At 34.2% G+C, this 19980-nt stretch overlaps 1 protein-coding gene and 1 long non-coding RNA gene across 4 annotated transcripts in view; both read left to right on the top strand.

Annotated features, from left to right (window-relative positions):
* LOC127863181 (uncharacterized) overlaps positions 1-19980 on the top strand; it is a 397789-nt gene that overhangs the window by 363356 nt on the left and 14453 nt on the right. For all 3 annotated transcript variants that reach the window (XM_052402580.1, XM_052402579.1, XM_052402585.1), the window contains exons 4-5: positions 18692-19053; positions 19669-19726. In XM_052402580.1, the coding sequence (XP_052258540.1) occupies positions 18692-19044 (353 nt within the window). In that variant the 3' untranslated portion in view covers positions 19045-19053; positions 19669-19726. The remainder of the gene's footprint in view (positions 1-18691; positions 19054-19668; positions 19727-19980) is intronic.
* On the top strand, positions 6498-6968 carry LOC127863197 (uncharacterized). The gene is made up of 2 exons (XR_008040985.1): positions 6498-6632; positions 6789-6968. It is a non-coding gene; the product is annotated as an uncharacterized LOC127863197 (long non-coding RNA).

The raw sequence follows: 19980 nt of genomic DNA, 5'->3' as shown, positions 1-19980 counted from the left end.
ACATTCGGAGGGGATATAGTAATTGGTCCTGTCCGTCTGTCCATCCATCTGTCCGACCGTCTGTCCGTCCGGCTGAAACTTTGTCCGGAGCATAACTCCAAATCTATTCAATGGATTTACTTTAAACTTAGAATATAAACAGATGGCAACTAGGAGAAGTGCAGTGACCAAGAACCATAACTCTATCTACCTGAGTTTTTGCATTATCTCCCCTTTTATATGATTTTAAAGTAAATTTTTGTCTGGAGCATAACTCTAAATCTACTGAAGGGATTTACTTGAAACTTGAAATATAAACCAATGGCAACTAGGAGAAGTGCAGTGATCAAGAACCACAACTCTATCTACCTCAGTTTTTGAATTATCTCCCCTTTTATATAATTTTAAAGTACATTTTCATCCGGAGCATAACTCTAAATCTACTGAAGGGATTTACTTGAAACTTGAAATATAAACAGATGGCAACTAGGAGAAATGCAGTGACCAAATACCATAACTCTATCTACATTAGTTTTTGAATTATCTCCCCTTTTATATAATTTTAAAGTAAATTTTTGTCTGGAGCTTTACTCTAAATCTACTGAAGGGATTTACTTGAAACTTGAAATATAAACATATGGCAACTAGGAGAAGTGCAGTGACCAAGAACCATAACTCTATCTACCTTAATTTTTTAATTATCTCCCCCTTTATATAATTTTAAAGTAAATTTTTGTCAGGAGCATAACTCTAAATCTGCTGAAGGGAATAATACTTGAAACTTCAAACTTAAACAGGAGTAGAAGTAGGAGAAGTGCAGTGACTAAGAACCATAATTGTATCTACCTTAGTGTTTGAATTATATCCCTTTATTTAATTTCACAGTTAATTTTTGTCCGGAGCATAATGAATCATCTCCTTTTATTTGTTTTTACAAATATTATTCTACTCTCTAAAACAAATGTTGTCATACAAGCAAACACATTTCGGCGGGGATTTGGCACTACTGTGACAAGCTCTTGTTGTCTTAGTTACTGAATATTTTGTTAAATTTTGTGTTTAGATCCACTTGACTTATAAAGTATCAAAGCTATTGCTTTCAAACTGCAAATATTTTCTTACCATCATGAGGGTACTGTACCTGCCAAGTTCAATTTGACCTTGACCTTTGAATGACCATGACTCTCAAGGTCAAGAGTAAATTTTAGTTAAATTGCCATAACTTCTTTATTTATGATAAGATTTTATTAATACTTTGACAAAACAACACTTAACTGAATACAACAATGGATTCCACCCGAACAATGCCCCATGCCCCAACCCAGAATCCCTGCCCCCCCCCTCCCCACCCAAAAACAATAAAAAAAAATCCTTTTTTTATTTTTGAAAGATCATCTCATAAATGACAATACCCCACATACTACCCCCTAAAATACAAAAATTTATTATGCTCCCCTTCGAAGAATAGGGGGTATATTGTTTTGCTCATGTCGGTCGGTCCATCCACCATATGGTTTCCGGATGATAACTCAAGAACGCTTACACCTAGGATCATGAAACTTCATAGGAACATTGATCATGACTCGCAGATGACCCCTATTGATTTTCAGGTCACTAGGTCAAATGTCAAGGTCACACTGACTCGAACCAGTTAAATGGTTTCTGGATGATAACTCAAGAACGCTGACACCTAGGATCATGAAACTTCATAGGTACATTGATCATGACTTGCAGATGACCCCTATTGATTTTCAGGTCACTAGGTCAAAGGTCAAGGTCACGGTGACTCAACTTAGAAAAATGGTTTCCGGATGATAACTCAAGAACGCTTACGCCTACGATCATGAAACTTCATTGGTACATTGCTCATGACTTGCAGATGACCCCTATTGACTTTCAGGTCACTAGGTCAAAGGTCACAGTGACTTGACACAGTAAAATGGTTTCCGGATGATAACTCAAGAAAGCTTGCGCCTAGGGTCAGGAAACATCATAGGTACATTGATCATGAGTCGCAGATGAACCCTATTGATTTTCAGGTAACTAGGTCAAAGGTCAAGGTTACAGTGCCAAAGAACGTATTCACTCAATGGCTGCCACTGCAACTGACAGCCCATATGGGGGGCATGCATGTTTTACAAACAGCCCTTGTTTTTAAGGTTTTGATGCTGCGTTTCGTGTATTTATGAATATTGTTGTCATTATTGTACCTGAATCTTATATGAGTAGTTGAGTCATATAAAATAAATGTTAAGGCCACTAGAACAGAACTATTGTTTTATTGTTTAGTATTTTATTGTTTTATATATTTCAGATCCTGATTTATACTGAAGGATTAGCTGCTTTTTGAATTCTCGTCTGCATGTATTTCATAAAGGACTGAAAAGCATTCCTACATTATTAAAAGAAGTGAACTGTGAACTATCTTATTTATGATGTCTTGTTTATTGGGATACAACACAGCCGTAACCATCCGGGTTACAGAATTATAGACTATTTTAACAGAATTATACTTTAAGTACATGTACTTTAACATGTAAAACTTCATACACTAGAGTATCAAATTGGCGGCAGGTTCATTGTCAAATGTTGTGAAACGTTGGCCTATGGTTGAAAAGTTTTATCGCACATCTTGTGTTTGAATTTATCTGTGTTTCAGTGTTAATTTTAACTTCTAAGGTTGATAAACTTTTGGAACTAGCTTTATTTCTTTCATATTTCACAAGAAATATACTTGAACAATTTGAACAAAAAGGTTTTAACATTATAAACAGTAACAAAATGGCAACAGGTTCATTGTCTTCGGTTCCAAAACGTTTGCGTATGGTTGAAGACTTTTCTTGCACACGTTGCTTAGAGCAGAATCTTACGGAATCTGCAGACATTTATTGTGAAAAATGTTTAAGGTTTTATTGTAAAAAATGTGTTATCCTGCATAGTCAGTTTTTTACAATACATATGACATGTGGAAGGGAGGATATTAAGAAATGGCCAGTTTCTAAGGCGGTGGAAGATTTTCTCAGGAAGTGTGAGGTGCATGAGGATGAAACACTGACAAAGTTTTGCCATTTCCACAGTCAGCTGTGCTGCTCTGCATGTGTTGGAACAATTCACAGGTATCTCACTCATTTATATTCCTTTAGTTATTAATAATTAACAGCGCTTCCGCTTAAACTTTTAAAAGTTGGAAGTCCTGACTTCCAAACCATAAATTTTGGAAGTCCAAAACATAAATTTTGAAGTCCCACTTTTATTTCATAATTTTAATAGACTCTATATGTGATTTCAATGGATACAAACATGTTCCTTAAATCTATAAGTAAACATATAATATTGATAGATCTTTGCATGTTCCAACTCTATCCATTACCGGATAATCCAGTATTATTACAATTTTTATGTCCCCAACTATAGTAGTGGGGGACATATTGTTTTTGCCCTGTCTGTTGGTTGGTCTATTGGTTGGTTGGTTGGTTGGTTGGTCTGTTGGTTGGTTTGCACCAACTTTAACATTTGCAATAACTTTTGCAATATTGAAGATAGCAACCTGATATTTGGCATGCGTATGTATCTCATGGAGTTGCACATTTTGAGTGGTGAAAGGTCAAGGTCATCCTTCAAGGTCAAAGGTCAAATATATGGGTGAAAATCGCTCATTTAATGTACACTTTTGCAGTATTTCAATATTCAAGATAGCAACTTGATATTTGGCATGCATGTGTATCTCATGGAGCTGCACATTTTGAGTGGTGAAAGGTCAAGGTCATCCTTCAAGGTCAAAATTATGTGGACAAAATCGCTCATTTTATGAGTACTTTTGCAATATTGAAGATAGAAACTTGATATTTGGCATGCATGTGTATCTCATAGAGCTGCATATTTTGAGTGGTGAAAGGTCAAGGTCAAGGTCATCCTTCAAGGTCAGAGGTCAAATATATGTGGCCCAAATCGCTTATTTTATGAATACTTTTGCAATATTGAAGATAGCAACTTGATATTTGGCATGCATGTGTATCTCATAATGCTGCACATTTTGAGTGGTGAAAGGTCAAGGTCAAGGTCATCCTTCAAGGTCAAATATATGGGTCAAAATTGCTCCTGTAATGTCACTTCTGCAATATTGAAGCTAGCAATTTTATATTTGAAATGCATGTGTATCTCATGGAGCTGCACATTTTAAGTGGTGAAGGGTCAAGGTCAAGGTCATCCTTCAAGGTCAAACGTCATATAGGGGGACATTGTGTTTCAGAAACACATCTTGTTATTTTCAAAACCAAAACATGGCCAATATTGACAATGAATGTTTCAAAGAATTTCATAAACACAAACATCTGCCATTTTACACAAGTGCATATACAAATTGAATTGTGGGATGGGGGGAATTCCCATTGAACATGTGTGAATCACGTGACGCAATTTGAGAGCATCGAGGACAGTGATTTTTTTACCTGTGAGTCCTGCGTCCTGGACTCACAAAAATATCTGGGGATGCAAAGTTTTGAGTTATGTGAGTCCAAAAAATGCATAGAATTTTCAAAAAAATAATAATGTTTAATACTTGGACTCGCAGTCGCAGGGGTTTTCAGCCTTATACATGTATATCAGGAGCTTATTAAAGGCCCCTTTCCCAATTAAAAATTTCATTAAAATCATGCAGATTTTCCAAAGATCTTTACTATCACCAGCTTTTTCATTTATCAAAGCAGTAATTTTAGCGAGAATTCTTCCCAAAATCCATAGGTTAGGGCACCTTTCCAATGAAGCGAGGCAAATCCCTGACTCGTTTTTTTTTATTCGGAGACTCGTAGATTTGCAGGTTATGGAGTCCCAGGACTCAGATGAGAAAAATTGTAAAAAATCACTGTGAGGACCGATCATCAGGGATTTCAATAGATTTTAAAAACCAGGAGTCATCAATGCCCCTGGACTGAAATTTTGAAGAGTCAAACTTAAAAATGCTGGGGTCAATTTTGAAGCGTGCTTATTGTGTTTTTGTCTGAATTATTCATTTTTTTAAATAAAAATATGCTCTAAGAGTAACACAATACTGTGAAACCATTTATTTTCGACAGCACAAAATTTCGTCATTTTTATAAAAATGACGATTTCGTCAGCACTTAAATTCGCCGATTTCTGATTTTAAATTTAAAAAAATGCGTCAGTCAATATCCGATTTGTGTGTAATACATATTCGCGATCAATCGCAGTTGCGAAAAATCATACGAATGCGGGAACACACTTGAGAATCACTGCAGGAGGTCGGGCCTGTTTGTCACATGCCAATTAACTAGTCTTTTGTTATCAAGGGACAGTAATGGACCCTCTTAATGTATGCCATTCACACGTTCATTGTTATGATTAGCGGACAAGTGGGATCGAATAACCGTTAACGAGTGTTTGTAACAACGAAGCCAATTGCCCATTAGTCTTTTTCTATTATTATAATTGCCATACTGATAACAATCGTAATTCTAGTTGGTATGATTTTTATTAAAATGCTGTCAATACCGTTTTAAAACTGTTTGTGTTATACGAAAGAGGTTCCAGTTTAAGTGTTTTTTTTTCAAATAAAATGCTTTTTAATTCTGATATCAACATTAAAATTATAAACTCTATGTGTGTGTTTGTTCTTAAAAAGTAAACTACCGGTTTATAAATCAATAATGTCAATAATTTAAAAGTAAATAAATTGATACATTTAAAATAGTAATAAGTGTGGTTAAACGCAAACAATCAAACAACAAACAGCAATTAAAATATTCTTTATTAATTTGTGATAAATATGCATGTTGATCACACATCGTCATCTTTTCATTTGGTTTATTGTCTTTCATCGGCATTCGCTGCGTGATGGCTAATATGCAACACCCCTGAAAAACACAATGCACCTAATGGGTAATTAAGTTATAAACAATTAGCGCTAATTCATTACCATTCTACATAAACGAAGTCAACGCATTCGATACAGCTGTACTGCACACGCGTTTTAAAGAAGTGTAACGTGTCAGTTAAGTACCTTGTGTAATCTACATCCCTTTGTGTCAAAACCGGATTAATCTTGATTACGAAACAGCAGTGAATGTGTGCATGGATTATGTTGGAATTTAATGCCTCATGTCTACGGTAAGGTTTTAAAATATTGTTCAACTCAGTGTTTGTTTTTGTTCAAACAAAGAGCATGATTGTTCGTTAGGATCTTAAATTCGCCGATCGGTTGACTGACGAAATTTATGAAAATTAATGCCTGACGATTAATAATGGTTTCACAGTATCTTAAAAAGTTATACTGCTTTATTAAATAAAAATACCATGATAAATAACACAACATACTTTAATGAATTGGTACACAAAGATTAGGACAAAATATCAATAATTTGTGTGAAAAAAATCAACTCAGGACTTTGAGATTTAAAAAACAAAACAAGTTCATTTTACAAATTTTTATACGCCCGTATAAAATACGGGACGTATTATGTGAAACCCCTTGGCGGCGGGCGGGCGGGCGGGCGGCGGGCGGCGGGCGGAAGGCATCACTTTGTCCGGACTCTAATTCAAATTGTATTCATCCGATCTTCACCAAACTTGGTCAGCAGTTGCATCTAGTTGATATCTAGGCCAAGTTCGAATATGGGTCATGCCGGGTCAAAAACTAGGTCATAGGGTCAATAAGTGCATTTTCAAAGGGGCCACTTTGTCCGGACTCTATTTCAAATTGTATTCATCCGATCTTCACCAAACTTGGTCAGCAGTTGTATCTAGTTGATATCTAGGCCAAGTTCGAATATGGGTCATGCCGGGTCAAAAACTAGGTCATAGGGTCAATAAGTGCATTTTCAAAGGGGCCACTTTGTCCGGACTCTATTTCAAATTGTATTCATCCGATCTTCACCAAACTTGGTCAGCAGTTGCATCTAGTTGATATATAGGCCAAGTTCGAATATGGGTCATGCCGGGTCAAAAACTAGGTCATAGGGTCAATTAGTGCATTTTCAATGGCGCCACTTTGTCCGGACTCTAATTCAAATTGTATTCATCCGATCTTCACCAAATTTGGTCAGAAGTTGTGTCTAGATGATATGTAGGTCAAGTTCAAATATGGGTCATGCCGGGTCAAAAACTAGGTCACGAGGTTACTTAGTGCATTTCAAGCATTTAGCATGGTGTCCGCTCTCTAATTGAAGTAGTTTTCATCTGATCTTCACCTAATTTGGTCAGAAGTTGTGTCTAGATGATATGTAGGTCAAGTTCGAACATGGGTCATGCCGGGTCAAAAACGAGGTCACATAGTGCATTTCAAGCATTAAGCATGTTGTCCGCTCTTTAATTGAAGTAGTTTTCATCTGATCTTCACCAAATTTAGTCAGATGTTACATCTAAGTGATATCTAGGTCAAGTTCAAATATGGGTCATGCCGGGTCAATAACTAGGTCTTGAGGACACTTTCAAGCATTGAGCATGGTGTCCAAAACCTTCGAACGGGCGTATCTTGTGACAGTTTGGCACTCTTGTTATTATTTCTATCACTATACTATGTAAAAACAATAAATGCTCATTAAATCTACTTCTTCATAACACATTTAAGTCTTTAACACATTTAAGTAATTTAAGATATGTACCGGTAGCAACGTTCCATCACATATTTATCCTCATTATATTATCATCATCCCTATGATAGCTTTTGTACAAAAACACATCTAAATGCATGGAACATCTAGTATATCTATTACTGTTTATCCGATTATTATACATGTCCGAAATATATCAGTTTAAGAATGCCTTACCAGTAGTAGTTTAACTTAAATAATACGAATTGTCCTTGTTGTTATCTGGTTTAACAAACCTTACCAAATGTTTGTGACATCCAGTTAATGCTTTCTCCATTATTAGATCACCATTACTTGTAATTTGAATCACCATTTTTGAATTGAACGCGGGTTAAATGTTAATTTACATTGAATACATCCCCCATTTACAATGTCGAAGGTCATGACGTAGCAATTTAATTCTACATTTATGCATGTTTGCACTATATTCATTTCTTTTTTTTTATAATTAAGTATGTTTGACAATTTTAAATTGAAATAGAATTGAGATATAATAATCATGAGAAACATCTTAAAAAATATATATATATAAAAATTGTTGTGTTTAAATCGGGGAATTTCCCCCCTCTCCAAATTTTCAAAATCATTTCTAGATTTAATTATTCACTGCAAGATAAGAAATTCTTCTTTGGGGAAAAATGGACTACTATTTGATTGCTGAATAAAAACTACGTAGCGCAGAGGTCTCTACTATCTTTTATTTATTTAATGTGGAAAATTTTTCTCTAACTAAAAAACTACTTAATGACCCTTCATCTACAGCGCTACATTCGTTGAGATTTGTCAGTATTGATCTGCGAACAAATGTAAACTTATTGCATAGCTTCACATGGTTTTGGCGTGTATTCGGCCGCCTGTGCGCTGATTGGCTAATACGCTTACCAAGAAGAATTTGAATGAGAGCTGGAAAAATCAATATTGGCCACTCGCTGAGAAATTCATTGAAAACAGTAGCTCTTAGGCGGAGTAAACGGACTAAATGACCCGATTTACTGTTGACATTTGTAGGTTTTGTGTATTTGAAAATAGCGTTTGTGTTTAGATCCACTTTATTCCTACAGTATCAAAGCTATTGCTTTCATACTTGCAACACTTATTAACTATTATAAGGGTTCTGTGCAGGCAAAGTTATGTAACTCTGACTGGCATTTGGACGTAATTATGGGCCCTTTTTACTTAGAAAATTGAAAATTTGGTTAAGTTTTGTGTTTTGGTCCACTTTACCCCTAAAGTATCATAGAAAATGCTGTCATACTTGGAACACTCGCAAACTATCATAAGGGTACAGTAAAGGGACTAGTTGCATAACTCTGGTTGTCATTTTTACGGAATTATGGCCCTTTTTTGACTTACTAACTTTGAATATATGGTTAAATTTTGTGTTTCGATCCACTTTACTTCTAAAGTATCAAGGCTATTGCTTTCAAACTTAAAATACTTTCATGCTATCATAAGGGAATTTTTTTTATTTTTTTTTTGCATTTTTTTCGCATTTTTGGAAGATAATGTAATAAATGTCCACACCCCACACTTTACACCCATCTTCACTCCACCCCTCCCTCCTTTGTGATTGAAATTGAGAGTCACTTCACCTTTAAAAAGAAAATAGATGAGCGGTCTGCACCCGCAAGACGGTGCTCTTTTTTTTTAAAGTTGTCATTTTTCTTATTTCGTTTAGTATAAAGTAAATTGCAAAATATTATTCATATATTCCCATTTTTTAAAAATCATTGGCTCTAGGCTTGCTAAAGTATGAAATTTCAATATCACATATAAATAAACAATAGGCCAATGTCTTGGATCCTTCTTTAAAACATGAAACAATGGCGTCTTCTTTTCCACAAATAGATCATGTGACAACAACAAAAGCAAAATAATTGCAATAGGTTAAATAACGACAAAACATATTTGGCAATACATGTAGTAGACCAGGTGGCATGTTATAAGCCGCTCATCACAGGCTAGATTGTTCATACTGAGACTATTAAGAAATCAAGGACCTCTTCTAAGATGCGGAGTTATTTTGATTTGCATCTGTCCTTTGGTCTGTTTGTCGGTTGGTCAGTAGACCAATCGTTTCCACAGGATATCTAGAGAATACTTTGACCTACAGGCATGCAAAATGCTTTATGTTTACATCTAGGAAGATTAAGAGGTCTATCTGTTTTGAGGTCAATAGGTAAAAGGTCACAGAAGCTTATAACATGAAATTATAAATGTTTAGAAGTCAGTTTTAGAACCTGTAATACTCATTATAACAATCTTTGAAGTAGATTATTAATTATAATATAACACTGTAAGACATTGGACATTGTACAGATATATTACAGTAATGCCATCAGTAAATGCATTTAATAATTAAATTTCAATACACTTAAAGCATGTGATTGCAAAAATCAGTTCCAGTCAGTTTATTGAACAATATATTGATTTTCATCGCTGGCTTATTTAAGAATTGAATAGCATTTTTCTGCATTTCATCTGTGTATGAACTGTCGGGAAAATTACGCCTAATTTGCATAAACTTTGATGGCGTTTATTATTAATAAGGCGTATTTTCCTGACAGTTCATACCCCGATAAAATGCAGAAAAATGCTATTCAATTCTTATAATTACAACAATTCTATCGTGGCAAGGGCCATACAAGTCCTTTTTAACCTAGCGTATGAATCTATTTTCAGTTTCGGTTTCATCTCCATCAACCGTGAATATCGTTGAAGTTCGTGCAAAAAATATAACGTCATTCGTTATTGACCAATAAAAAGCAACATCATTAAGGCCAGAGTTTTTTTTATAAAAAGATTTTCAGATTTTTTTCCAAAAAGTGTCCAGTAGGAGGACGGGAAAAAAAAAGAAAAAAAAAGATGGTGACCAAAAATGCACTATGCTAAAAATGTTATGGTATGAAGTTCTTTTAGATTTCATGACCAAAATAATAAATGTCAATGAAATTTATTATGTTCTAAACATTCTCATACAAATATTTAGCAATAAACACATTTATTAACAGACCTGCATTTCATACGAATATAATTATAGTTGCATAATTTTCTTTAAATCGAAACAGTTTCTGTTACAAATGAAAATGCACAAACACGCAAATATGTCTTTTGCAAGCAATTCCTTTTAAGACAAAATGAACATCTGTATTAAAAAAAACTCTGGCAAAGTCAATCTTCAAATTAAAAAATCTTAATCTGTCATCCAATCCCCTATGTCACTGCCTAGGCACTTTAATATTCCTCTATTAAAACAACATCTTTTATATGTAATTCAAAAATGAAACACGCCAAGTGTTGCTTGAGTATTAAAAGAAAATACAAACCAAAATCTATTAGTTACAAAATTAACAAGATTAAGCTTGTAATGGTTATTTAAAATTGTAAAACACAAAGCTGTACAAGTTTCCCACTACAATCTTATAGCAAAGAGGAATTATGTAGAGATAGAATAACACATTTTTTTTACAATATATGCAGTATGAAACTAAATTAAAATGAATACTATCAACTTATAAAAATACGCAGAAAACATGCACACAGCATAGCATGGAATTACTATTATCATCATCTTACAATGTTATTACCAAACAATGGTTAACATAGTCATGATCATGACACAAGTACAAATCAATTTTAATAGGCCAATGGGGGAAATTTTGCACACATATGCAAAGAAACAATATATTGAAAACGCATTATAGAGTACACAGTATATGTCTCTGTAACGAGCTCTTAATCTGCAGTAAATAATTCAGGGGTGTGATTTTTCCGCGGATTTCCGCGGATCGGGTTGTCCTGTATGTCACTTCTGAGATTTGCGTAAATTCGTTTTAAAAAATGTGGGGGAGAGGGGCTACCACCGATTCCGCGAACGTATTTCACCAGCGACCCGAAATATCCGCGGCCCGCGAAATCTCTCCGCATTTTACACTGGTAGATTCTACCTAAGCATTTTTAAAACGAGCCATATAATTGGCTGTCGTTTCCCAATCTTCCAATTAAAATCGTGTTCTTAAAATGCGCTCTGTGGTTTGTTTGCAAATGGCGCCATTGTGAAGAGAAAATTAAGATTATTGAAATAACAAATAGCAATCGAATAAACGACTGACATCACCTAGTCTGATAGGAATAATGAAATGTGTTTGTCAAAAAAAAGACTACGTTTTAGATACAAGCAACACATATTTTGTTAAGAAATGTGCCCACTGAATTTGTGTCACGGAAACCAGTGTTTGCAAATTGGAGTGTTGTCTACTCGCGAAGTAAAACAATTTAGAGAGTATTGTTCGAACATGGAAATAGACAAACATGATTTGATTTTTATATGTCTGTGGGTCTGTGTATAATCAGATTCATATGCATATTCTGCTTTATTATGTTTGTCACGCTGTTCAGTTAACTGAAATAGCTTTGAACTGAGTGAAGATGTGAAATGCAAGATATTGAAAGGTAAACAAATTAAATATATTAATTTAACTCAGTTAATACATCATTAACACCAGAAGAACACTCAAATGTCAGTGATTTTTTTTTATTTTTTTTCTTACAGCCTGTGCCTTTTGGATTGGGAAAATTAGCGCGATAAACCATGAAATTGGGAAAAATAGCGCGATAAACCATGAAATTGGGAAACATTATAAATATGATTAGAAGAACAGAATTAAAATTATTAAAGTATGTTTGACAGCATTTTTACATGTGTATATTATAAAGTGCTAATTTAATGTGTTCTTACAATGAAGACAATGTTAAGTTAATATCCTTCCACATTCATATTGAACTTGCAATAATCTATATAGATTCTTAAATATACCATTTAATCATAACCTCTTTAACAGTAAGAATTTAATTCAGTATTCTTTTAAATTAAATATCATGTGGTGAAAACATTAACAAATATTTATATAAAAAAAACCGCTTTAGTGGTCTTGCTATGTCAATGATGTATTAAATAGAGTTAAAATAATTTATTTCATTTCTTTACCTTTCAACATCTTCATGATCTTGCACTTCAATGCTATTTCAGTAAACTGTAAAGCGTGACAAACATAATAAAGCAGAATATGCATATGAATCTGATTTTACACAGATCCACTAACATATAAATCATATCATGTTGTCTCTTTCCATTTTCGAACGATAGTCTACTCATCTTAAATGCATTAACTTTGTGAGTAACGGTAGACTAACTCCAATTTCCCAACACTGATTTCCGTGATGCACATTCACTGTGAAGATTTGTAATAAATATTTGATGTTTTTATCTCAAACGTTGTATTTTGCGTTAATTGACACAAGCATTAAATTATTCCGTAATAACCATATGATATCCGTTGTTAATTTGAATGTTATTTATCATTTTCGCAGCTCATCGTAAATTTCTCGTCTGCTTGCCGCCATCTTGGGCTTGTGTAAAAACAGGCGTTTACAATCGGGATACATTGACTATCGTCGGTATCCTCCGAAATATAGAGAGAGATGTGGATAGCAACGTAAAATCGTATTCGGCTAAATTCGCAAAAAATACGTAAGTCAGTTGTTGTTCGGCGACGACTCGGCAACTCGATCGGCACTCGTTCCAAATTATTGCTAAATAACATTGTAATCTTAGTGGCTTTATTGGGAAAATGTTGTCTTTTTTTGGGAAATTTTAATCAAATTTTTAGGAAAAAACGTCATTTTTTGCAATTGGGAAGCAGCCGAATATCAGCTGTAATTTCTGGCAAAAAAAATCACTGAATGTGATTGTTTATATTTAGTCTATTAACTGTCATTCAATACATTAAAAACTGCTGCTATTGCTCACAATAAATACTTGCTTCACTGTTTACTTTGCATCCTCAGTATGATTAATGTGAAGTTTAACAGGTTTTTATAAAGAAATATTGTTATGAATACAAAAAGTTGTTTATTTTAATGTCTGTTTTTATGTTTGTCATTGCGTTATGCGCGCCATTCGCGTAGTCAAAATCAGTAAACAGAATTTTCCTCCCCTCTGACTTTGCCTCAATCACACCCCTATCACACCCCTGAATATTTACATTATAACTGAACAAGAATATCTGGATTTATTAAATCGGGGAGCGTTCTCATTATCTCCTCCATAGACACCAAGTACTGGTTCTTCCCAAGAAACGGACTCGATAATGTCCATATCTGCCTATAATGCTCGAAAGGTTGATTGACAGTATAAATAGATGGATAGATCACTGGTGATGGAAAGTGTACGGCAAATCTACACTTCATGGTTATGACATATGAGTTCAATTTAATACATTGTACCTTGAAAAAAGTGGCTACAGTATGTCCTTCAATGTTACATTTTGATGAAGAACAGATCTTTTAAAAGTCACTATTAAAGTCAAATATACCACCTTGCCAAGACTATCAAAACAGATTTGTATTTTATCAATTATAAAGCAATTAACCCTTTGCATGCTTGGAAATTTGTGGTCTGCTTAAACGGCGTCTGCTGAATTGCTACAATTTAATAGCATTTTCTTCGATTTTTTTTCAAAGAATACTATCAGAATAGCAAACAGTTTGGATCCTGATGAGACGCCACGTTCTGTGGGGTCTCATCTGGATCCAAACTGTTTGCAAAGGCCTTCAAAAACTCGTTTCTCACACTGAAAGGGTTAATATAAAAAATAAATAAAATCATTACTTTTGGTCAGCCTGCTAATTGCAATGACAGGTTTGCCAAATAATGAATATATTGCATATATTAAAGCGGGTATATACGATTTTTTATATGTGTTTAATTGTAATATATTGATAAAATATGTTACAATAACACAAAATAGGCAAGAAAAAATATACATTAAAGCCGAATTTCATAAAATGTAGCAAAGACAAATTAGCGCCATTAGCCAATAGTGACGTACATATTTTCCTGCAATAACCGAAACATTCGTCTTTGTATTAGGATCGGAGATAGTGTTCGTGTGTCGTATGAATAGATATCGTTGCAGGAATTCAAATAAACCGTTAAACTAAGTTTATATGCACATCGCACATGTATGGTATACATGCTGGCGAATTCGGCTGTACAGCCGTTTTCAATTTCAGATATCTGGCTTATTTCGCATTTTTCGACACATGTTCTTCTTCACTTTTATTTTAATTTATATTGAAATATATATTTATAATAATTTTTTTACACATTTTATATAAATTCATAAATATTTGACAAAATCGTATATACCCGCTTAAAATTGTAAAATTTCTTAAATACTTTACATATGGTTTACCTGGCAGATGGAAGGTAGCAGTAATTCCTCCTCATCGCCATTAGGACATCAAATGCATTTTCTTTTATAATACTACGATCCTGTGGGGTTTGGTACTTTAAAATAGCATGTATGCATTTTAAGTCGCTCTCGACCAAAACATTCACTGGCATAGTTGGGTCACACTTAACCTTATCTGTGTCACTTAGACGCTTCAAGTGAAGCGAGTTCGTCGTGTTCGTTAACAACATGTTTGCGCACAACATCGCCAATTGTTTGGCCACTAGTGGCTTTGATAAAATGTTTTGTTGTTGTAGCATCCTGGTAAATAAGAAGTCCAAACCAGTATAAAGTCATCGTGGTCTCGCCACCATTTTGCATGTTTTCAGTAAAAATGATCGATGTTACAAAAGCGCTTATGATACATTTAAATGCGATATCGGTAAACGCTTTAAATAAATCACTTCTCTAAAACCCGACACGCGTTTTGTGTCTAAAACCTGGCTTTTGGCACCCGAAAAAAAAATCCGAGATTGAAATTATACAATTTTTTATTTTATTTTTTTGGTTTCGTCAAAAATAAGAGTCGGCGGGGCCGAAAATCATTTTATTAAAAAACTTTGGCCTAAGTTTCGCGCATAACATTACGTCAATTCGGCAACTTGTTTATGATCAAAAAGTAGCGCTATGAGATTCATGTTTTAATTTGAATACGATGTGGGTTCATCGGAAAATGAAAAAAACGGTCACATGAACAAATCCAATCATAATGCAGCATTCATATGAATGTAACAGGGGTTGTAATTATTTAAAAATATTGGGAATAGACTTTAATAATAAGTCATGCCTGTTTTTTGTGGGGTGGGGGAGCATTAATGATCTTTTCTCGCTTGTTCAACATTAACAATACTAGCTGTAAAAACAATATAAGCAACTAGAAATTTGTTCTTAGTACATGGATACCTCTACAATCCAATTTGTTTTACTACTACCTTAATGTTTAACAATTATTAACAAAAATATGGAGTTGTATGAGTTTACCTGATGATAAATATGTTCCTGAATGTAATCAATCTATCCTATCAAAAATCCTTTTTGAGTTACGCTTCTCACAATTAACAAAATAAAATATTTTGCCTATAGGGCCATTACTCTCCTTATGTTAAACAAAATTTAACAAAAATATCAAGGTGCGGTATTTCACATGGTGTTTAATATTTTTTATAAAATTTCATCTCACTATCAGCTGTATTCTTTGAGTTTCTCACAACACAATTAAAAAATTTGATTTCTTTGCTAAAAAGGGGTCATAACTCTGGGCATGTTGAAAAGAAACATATCAATATATGCAGGTGTGCAAAATATATCAACACAATGGTAATAATTTATGGAAAGTTTCAGTCAACACATATTTTAAAATGTAATTTTTGTATAAATTATGTTGAAAAAAAACAGAACCAAAATATAGAGGTGCGCAAACTCACATGCCTGTTTACTGTTCTCGTAAAGTTGTAGGAATAGGTATTACATAAGTTATATGTAACAGAAAAGTCACGAAGATGGAAGAACTAAGGGAAAAGGGCAAATCTATATACCTCCAGCCTTAGAAAAAAGCTTTCATTTATTTTCCTTGTTTGTTTTAATTTGACAATGTATACTTGTTTGAAGCATTACATAATATCACTGACTATTCCTTGGTATGTACATGTATTGATTGTTTATTTCAGCCAGTGCAGTAAAGTGACTCCAATTAATGAGCTGACCAACACGCAGCCCACATATCTACAGGGACTGTCAGTGGAGCTGGAAACTGTCCTGGGAGAAATCAAAAACCTTCAGATCAGTCAGGAGGCAAGCGTTAAGTCATTGCAGGGAACATACAAGGAACATGGGGCACTCATGATAGAACAAATGCGTGGCAATTTAAATACTAATATTGATGAGTGTGGTAATAGTTCTGTGGGTACATCAGGCGGAAATGAGCAATATTTAAACGAAGAAATGTGTAGGAGTGTTGTTTCTATCATGAATGAATTCGATAATATTACTGCGAGGAACTTAACGAGATGAAAGATGAAGTTATAAGCATTAAAGGGTCAGTTACAAGTTCCATTCATAAATGCACCAGTGTTCACAATGACTTGTCACAATTCCATGAAATTGTTCAGAAAATTGGAGATAATAAGGAGCTCTGCCTTATAGCCAGCATAAAATGTAAGCATATAATACAGCAGGCACTGACTCTGCTGGGAAAGTCAGGCAAGGCGTTTAATGTCCAGAGTAATAATGAGCACAATGTGAGAATACCAAGTGATTCATATAAATGTAGTATCACAGGCATATGTGTTCTGACTGATGAGCAGGTGCTGGTCGCAGACTGGAATAATAAGAGGTACAAGCTGCTGAACCAGCAGTACCAGGTGGTGAGTCACTGTGATGTGACTGGATATGTAGAGGACATGTGTCAGATCACATCCAGTGAGGTTGCAGTGGCTGTGAATGATAATGATAGCAACACACATAATGTCCAGTTTATCACAGTCACCCAGAGCCAGCTCACTCTTGGTAGGAAGCTTGAGTTACAACGTGAATGTAAAGGTATCGCCTGCCATCAGGGAGAACTGTTTATCTGCTCTGGTAGGGCTCTGTTCAAGTACACACTATATGGCAAACAGCTCTGCAGACTCTATGAAGATATGTCACTTGATTATACAGGTAAGAATCATGGTGAAGTCATTCCTATTATGTCTAGTCAAATTGTTTTATTTTAAATCCATACAATGACAAATTTGGGAATTTTTATCCACTAAATGAACCCAATAGGTATTTATTTTTTTAATCAACAAATATTGACCCATTAGGCCATTTTCTTATTATTTTGAAAAAAACAATCTTATAAATTATAGTTATATACTTTGTGAGATGATAATAAAATAAAATTCAGATGTAATAGCAGAAAACTCGCTGATGTATTATAAAATATTTGTTCTATAATTCATATGTGCCCTTGAATGCTACAGTACATTGTAGCCAAAACAAGATTCAGAAATATTGATTTATAAATATGAGTAATGAAGTATTTTGACTGTCACTACATGGCATGTCTATAAATAGAAACTGAGTTCCTGGGAAAGAGACACTTTCTGACCTGGTCTTAATTTTGTGGTTGTTAAATGATTGTACATGTGCAATATGTTTGATAAATTGAATAATTTCATAACACCATAACATAGGTACTCTTGTGGTTGTATTTTTTTATGAAGTTTTCAAATGTATGTATTAATTTCATTGTAATTATAGTAGTATGTTCATTTAAACATTTTGCTGTTGAAATTGGTTTTTTAACTAAATAGCTAGAAAAGTGTCAATAACTGTTGTTTCGAATATTATTTTTCTTGTTATTAGTACTTAATTAACACAAATAACGTTGTAACACGGCACATGAGTTATGTCTGCTTTGGTCAATTTCACTAATTTCAGTACATAGTTATCACATGTATACATGTGTAGGAAATCTATTCATGCTGCACATAGAAACATGGAATAAACATGTTGATTGAACTGTGCAATTGTTTCTGTATGTGTTATTGTTTCCATCTGTGTAATTGTTTCCAACTGTGTAATTGTTTTGCTTCAATTCATATCTTACTCAACAGTTGCATTTCAACATGTCAAACGTTAACTAAATAGCTCTGCTACTGAAGTTTATTGTCATGTTTTACTATTGAATCATTGGAATGTATGCATATATTTTAGATGTGTAAAGGCCTATTTATAACAACATATGCATAATACAATATAACTGCAGTATGTTTAATAAGATTATTTAACATTGACAGTAATTCAATATCTTGATGTTACTCTGTTTTGCAGTATACAAGTGTGCTGTGAGTCCCACAGGAGACAGGCTGTACATCACCAGCTGGGACCAGGACAAGCTTCTCACCCTGGCCAGGGATGGCACACTCCTGGCTACATACACAGACCCAGCACTAGTGCGCCTATATGGTCTACATGTGACCCCTGCAGGCCAGGTGCTGGTCTGTGGAGGCTTGTCCCACACTGTACTACAGGTGGGCTGGGAGGGAGAGAGTAAGCTGGCTACTCTGGCTACTCAGGAGGATGGAGTGAGGTGGCCAGAGTCAGTCTGCTACAGCAGCACCACATCATCCATCATTGTGGGACAGTACAGGAACAACAACATCCTGGTGTTCAGAGTGGAATAGTGTGTACATGTATGTATTAGTTGTTGTAATTAGTGATTAGTATTTCAATGACAATGTGTTGTTTAGCATACGAACATAGTAGTGTGTGATGTTACAATACAACATTGTGTGTGTAGTTAAAGATACAAATAATTTATGTGCACATATTGTTAACTGATTACACAATGTGAGGGTTTTTGTTGGAACATAAGATGTAATGCATATTATGTTATGTTGTCATAACGTTTGTGTCATTATGGTCCTAAAATTTAGATCTTGTAAACTTTGCATGAAAAAACAAAGCATTTCAACTGAAAATTTAATATTTCTACATATATGCACATGAACATAGCAACTGAGGCTATTTTTAGACTTTCATTTCTATAAACACCATGCCATGTAAGAAATGTTTATGGATGAATACTTTTTTAATAAAATATGACATTGTTTAAGTAATCTTTGGAGGAGTATATATTGATATTTTACGCAATGTTTACAGAAAGGTAACACTTGATATGAGATTTATTAATTTGCCATATTTTATGATGTTGAACATGTCTTATTGATTTTCATTACATTTATATAAATGTGTGCGAGTCCTAAATATACATACAAGAAATACATCGAGCTATTCTGCTTCTCCAGTTGCTGCTGGGTCGGGAAAACGATGCTGATGATGTGCGGGACAAGCATGACGCAGAAGGTAAAAGAGATGCTTTGTCAGGCCTTTTCTTGGCCACTTTGGGAAAAAATGCAATTTTGGGATTTTGAATTTGTTTCGTGCTTAAAGTCCATTGATTTGGGAAAAACACAGTTAATATAAGTATTAATAATACTTCAAATGATAGGAATTAAATCCTATTATAATAGTTATAAACTTTGTTAGATCTAATTGAAACATAATTAAGATATAATTTTCATAAGGAACAGCATATAACACGCTTTGGGTATGGGTCC

This window comes from Dreissena polymorpha, unplaced genomic scaffold, assembly GCF_020536995.1.
Source record: "Dreissena polymorpha isolate Duluth1 unplaced genomic scaffold, UMN_Dpol_1.0 chrUn002, whole genome shotgun sequence".
Classification (NCBI taxonomy): Eukaryota; Metazoa; Mollusca; class Bivalvia; order Myida; family Dreissenidae; genus Dreissena; species Dreissena polymorpha.
The sequence above is the reverse complement of the archived record's forward strand: the minus strand, read 5'-3'. Positions and strand labels throughout refer to the sequence as shown.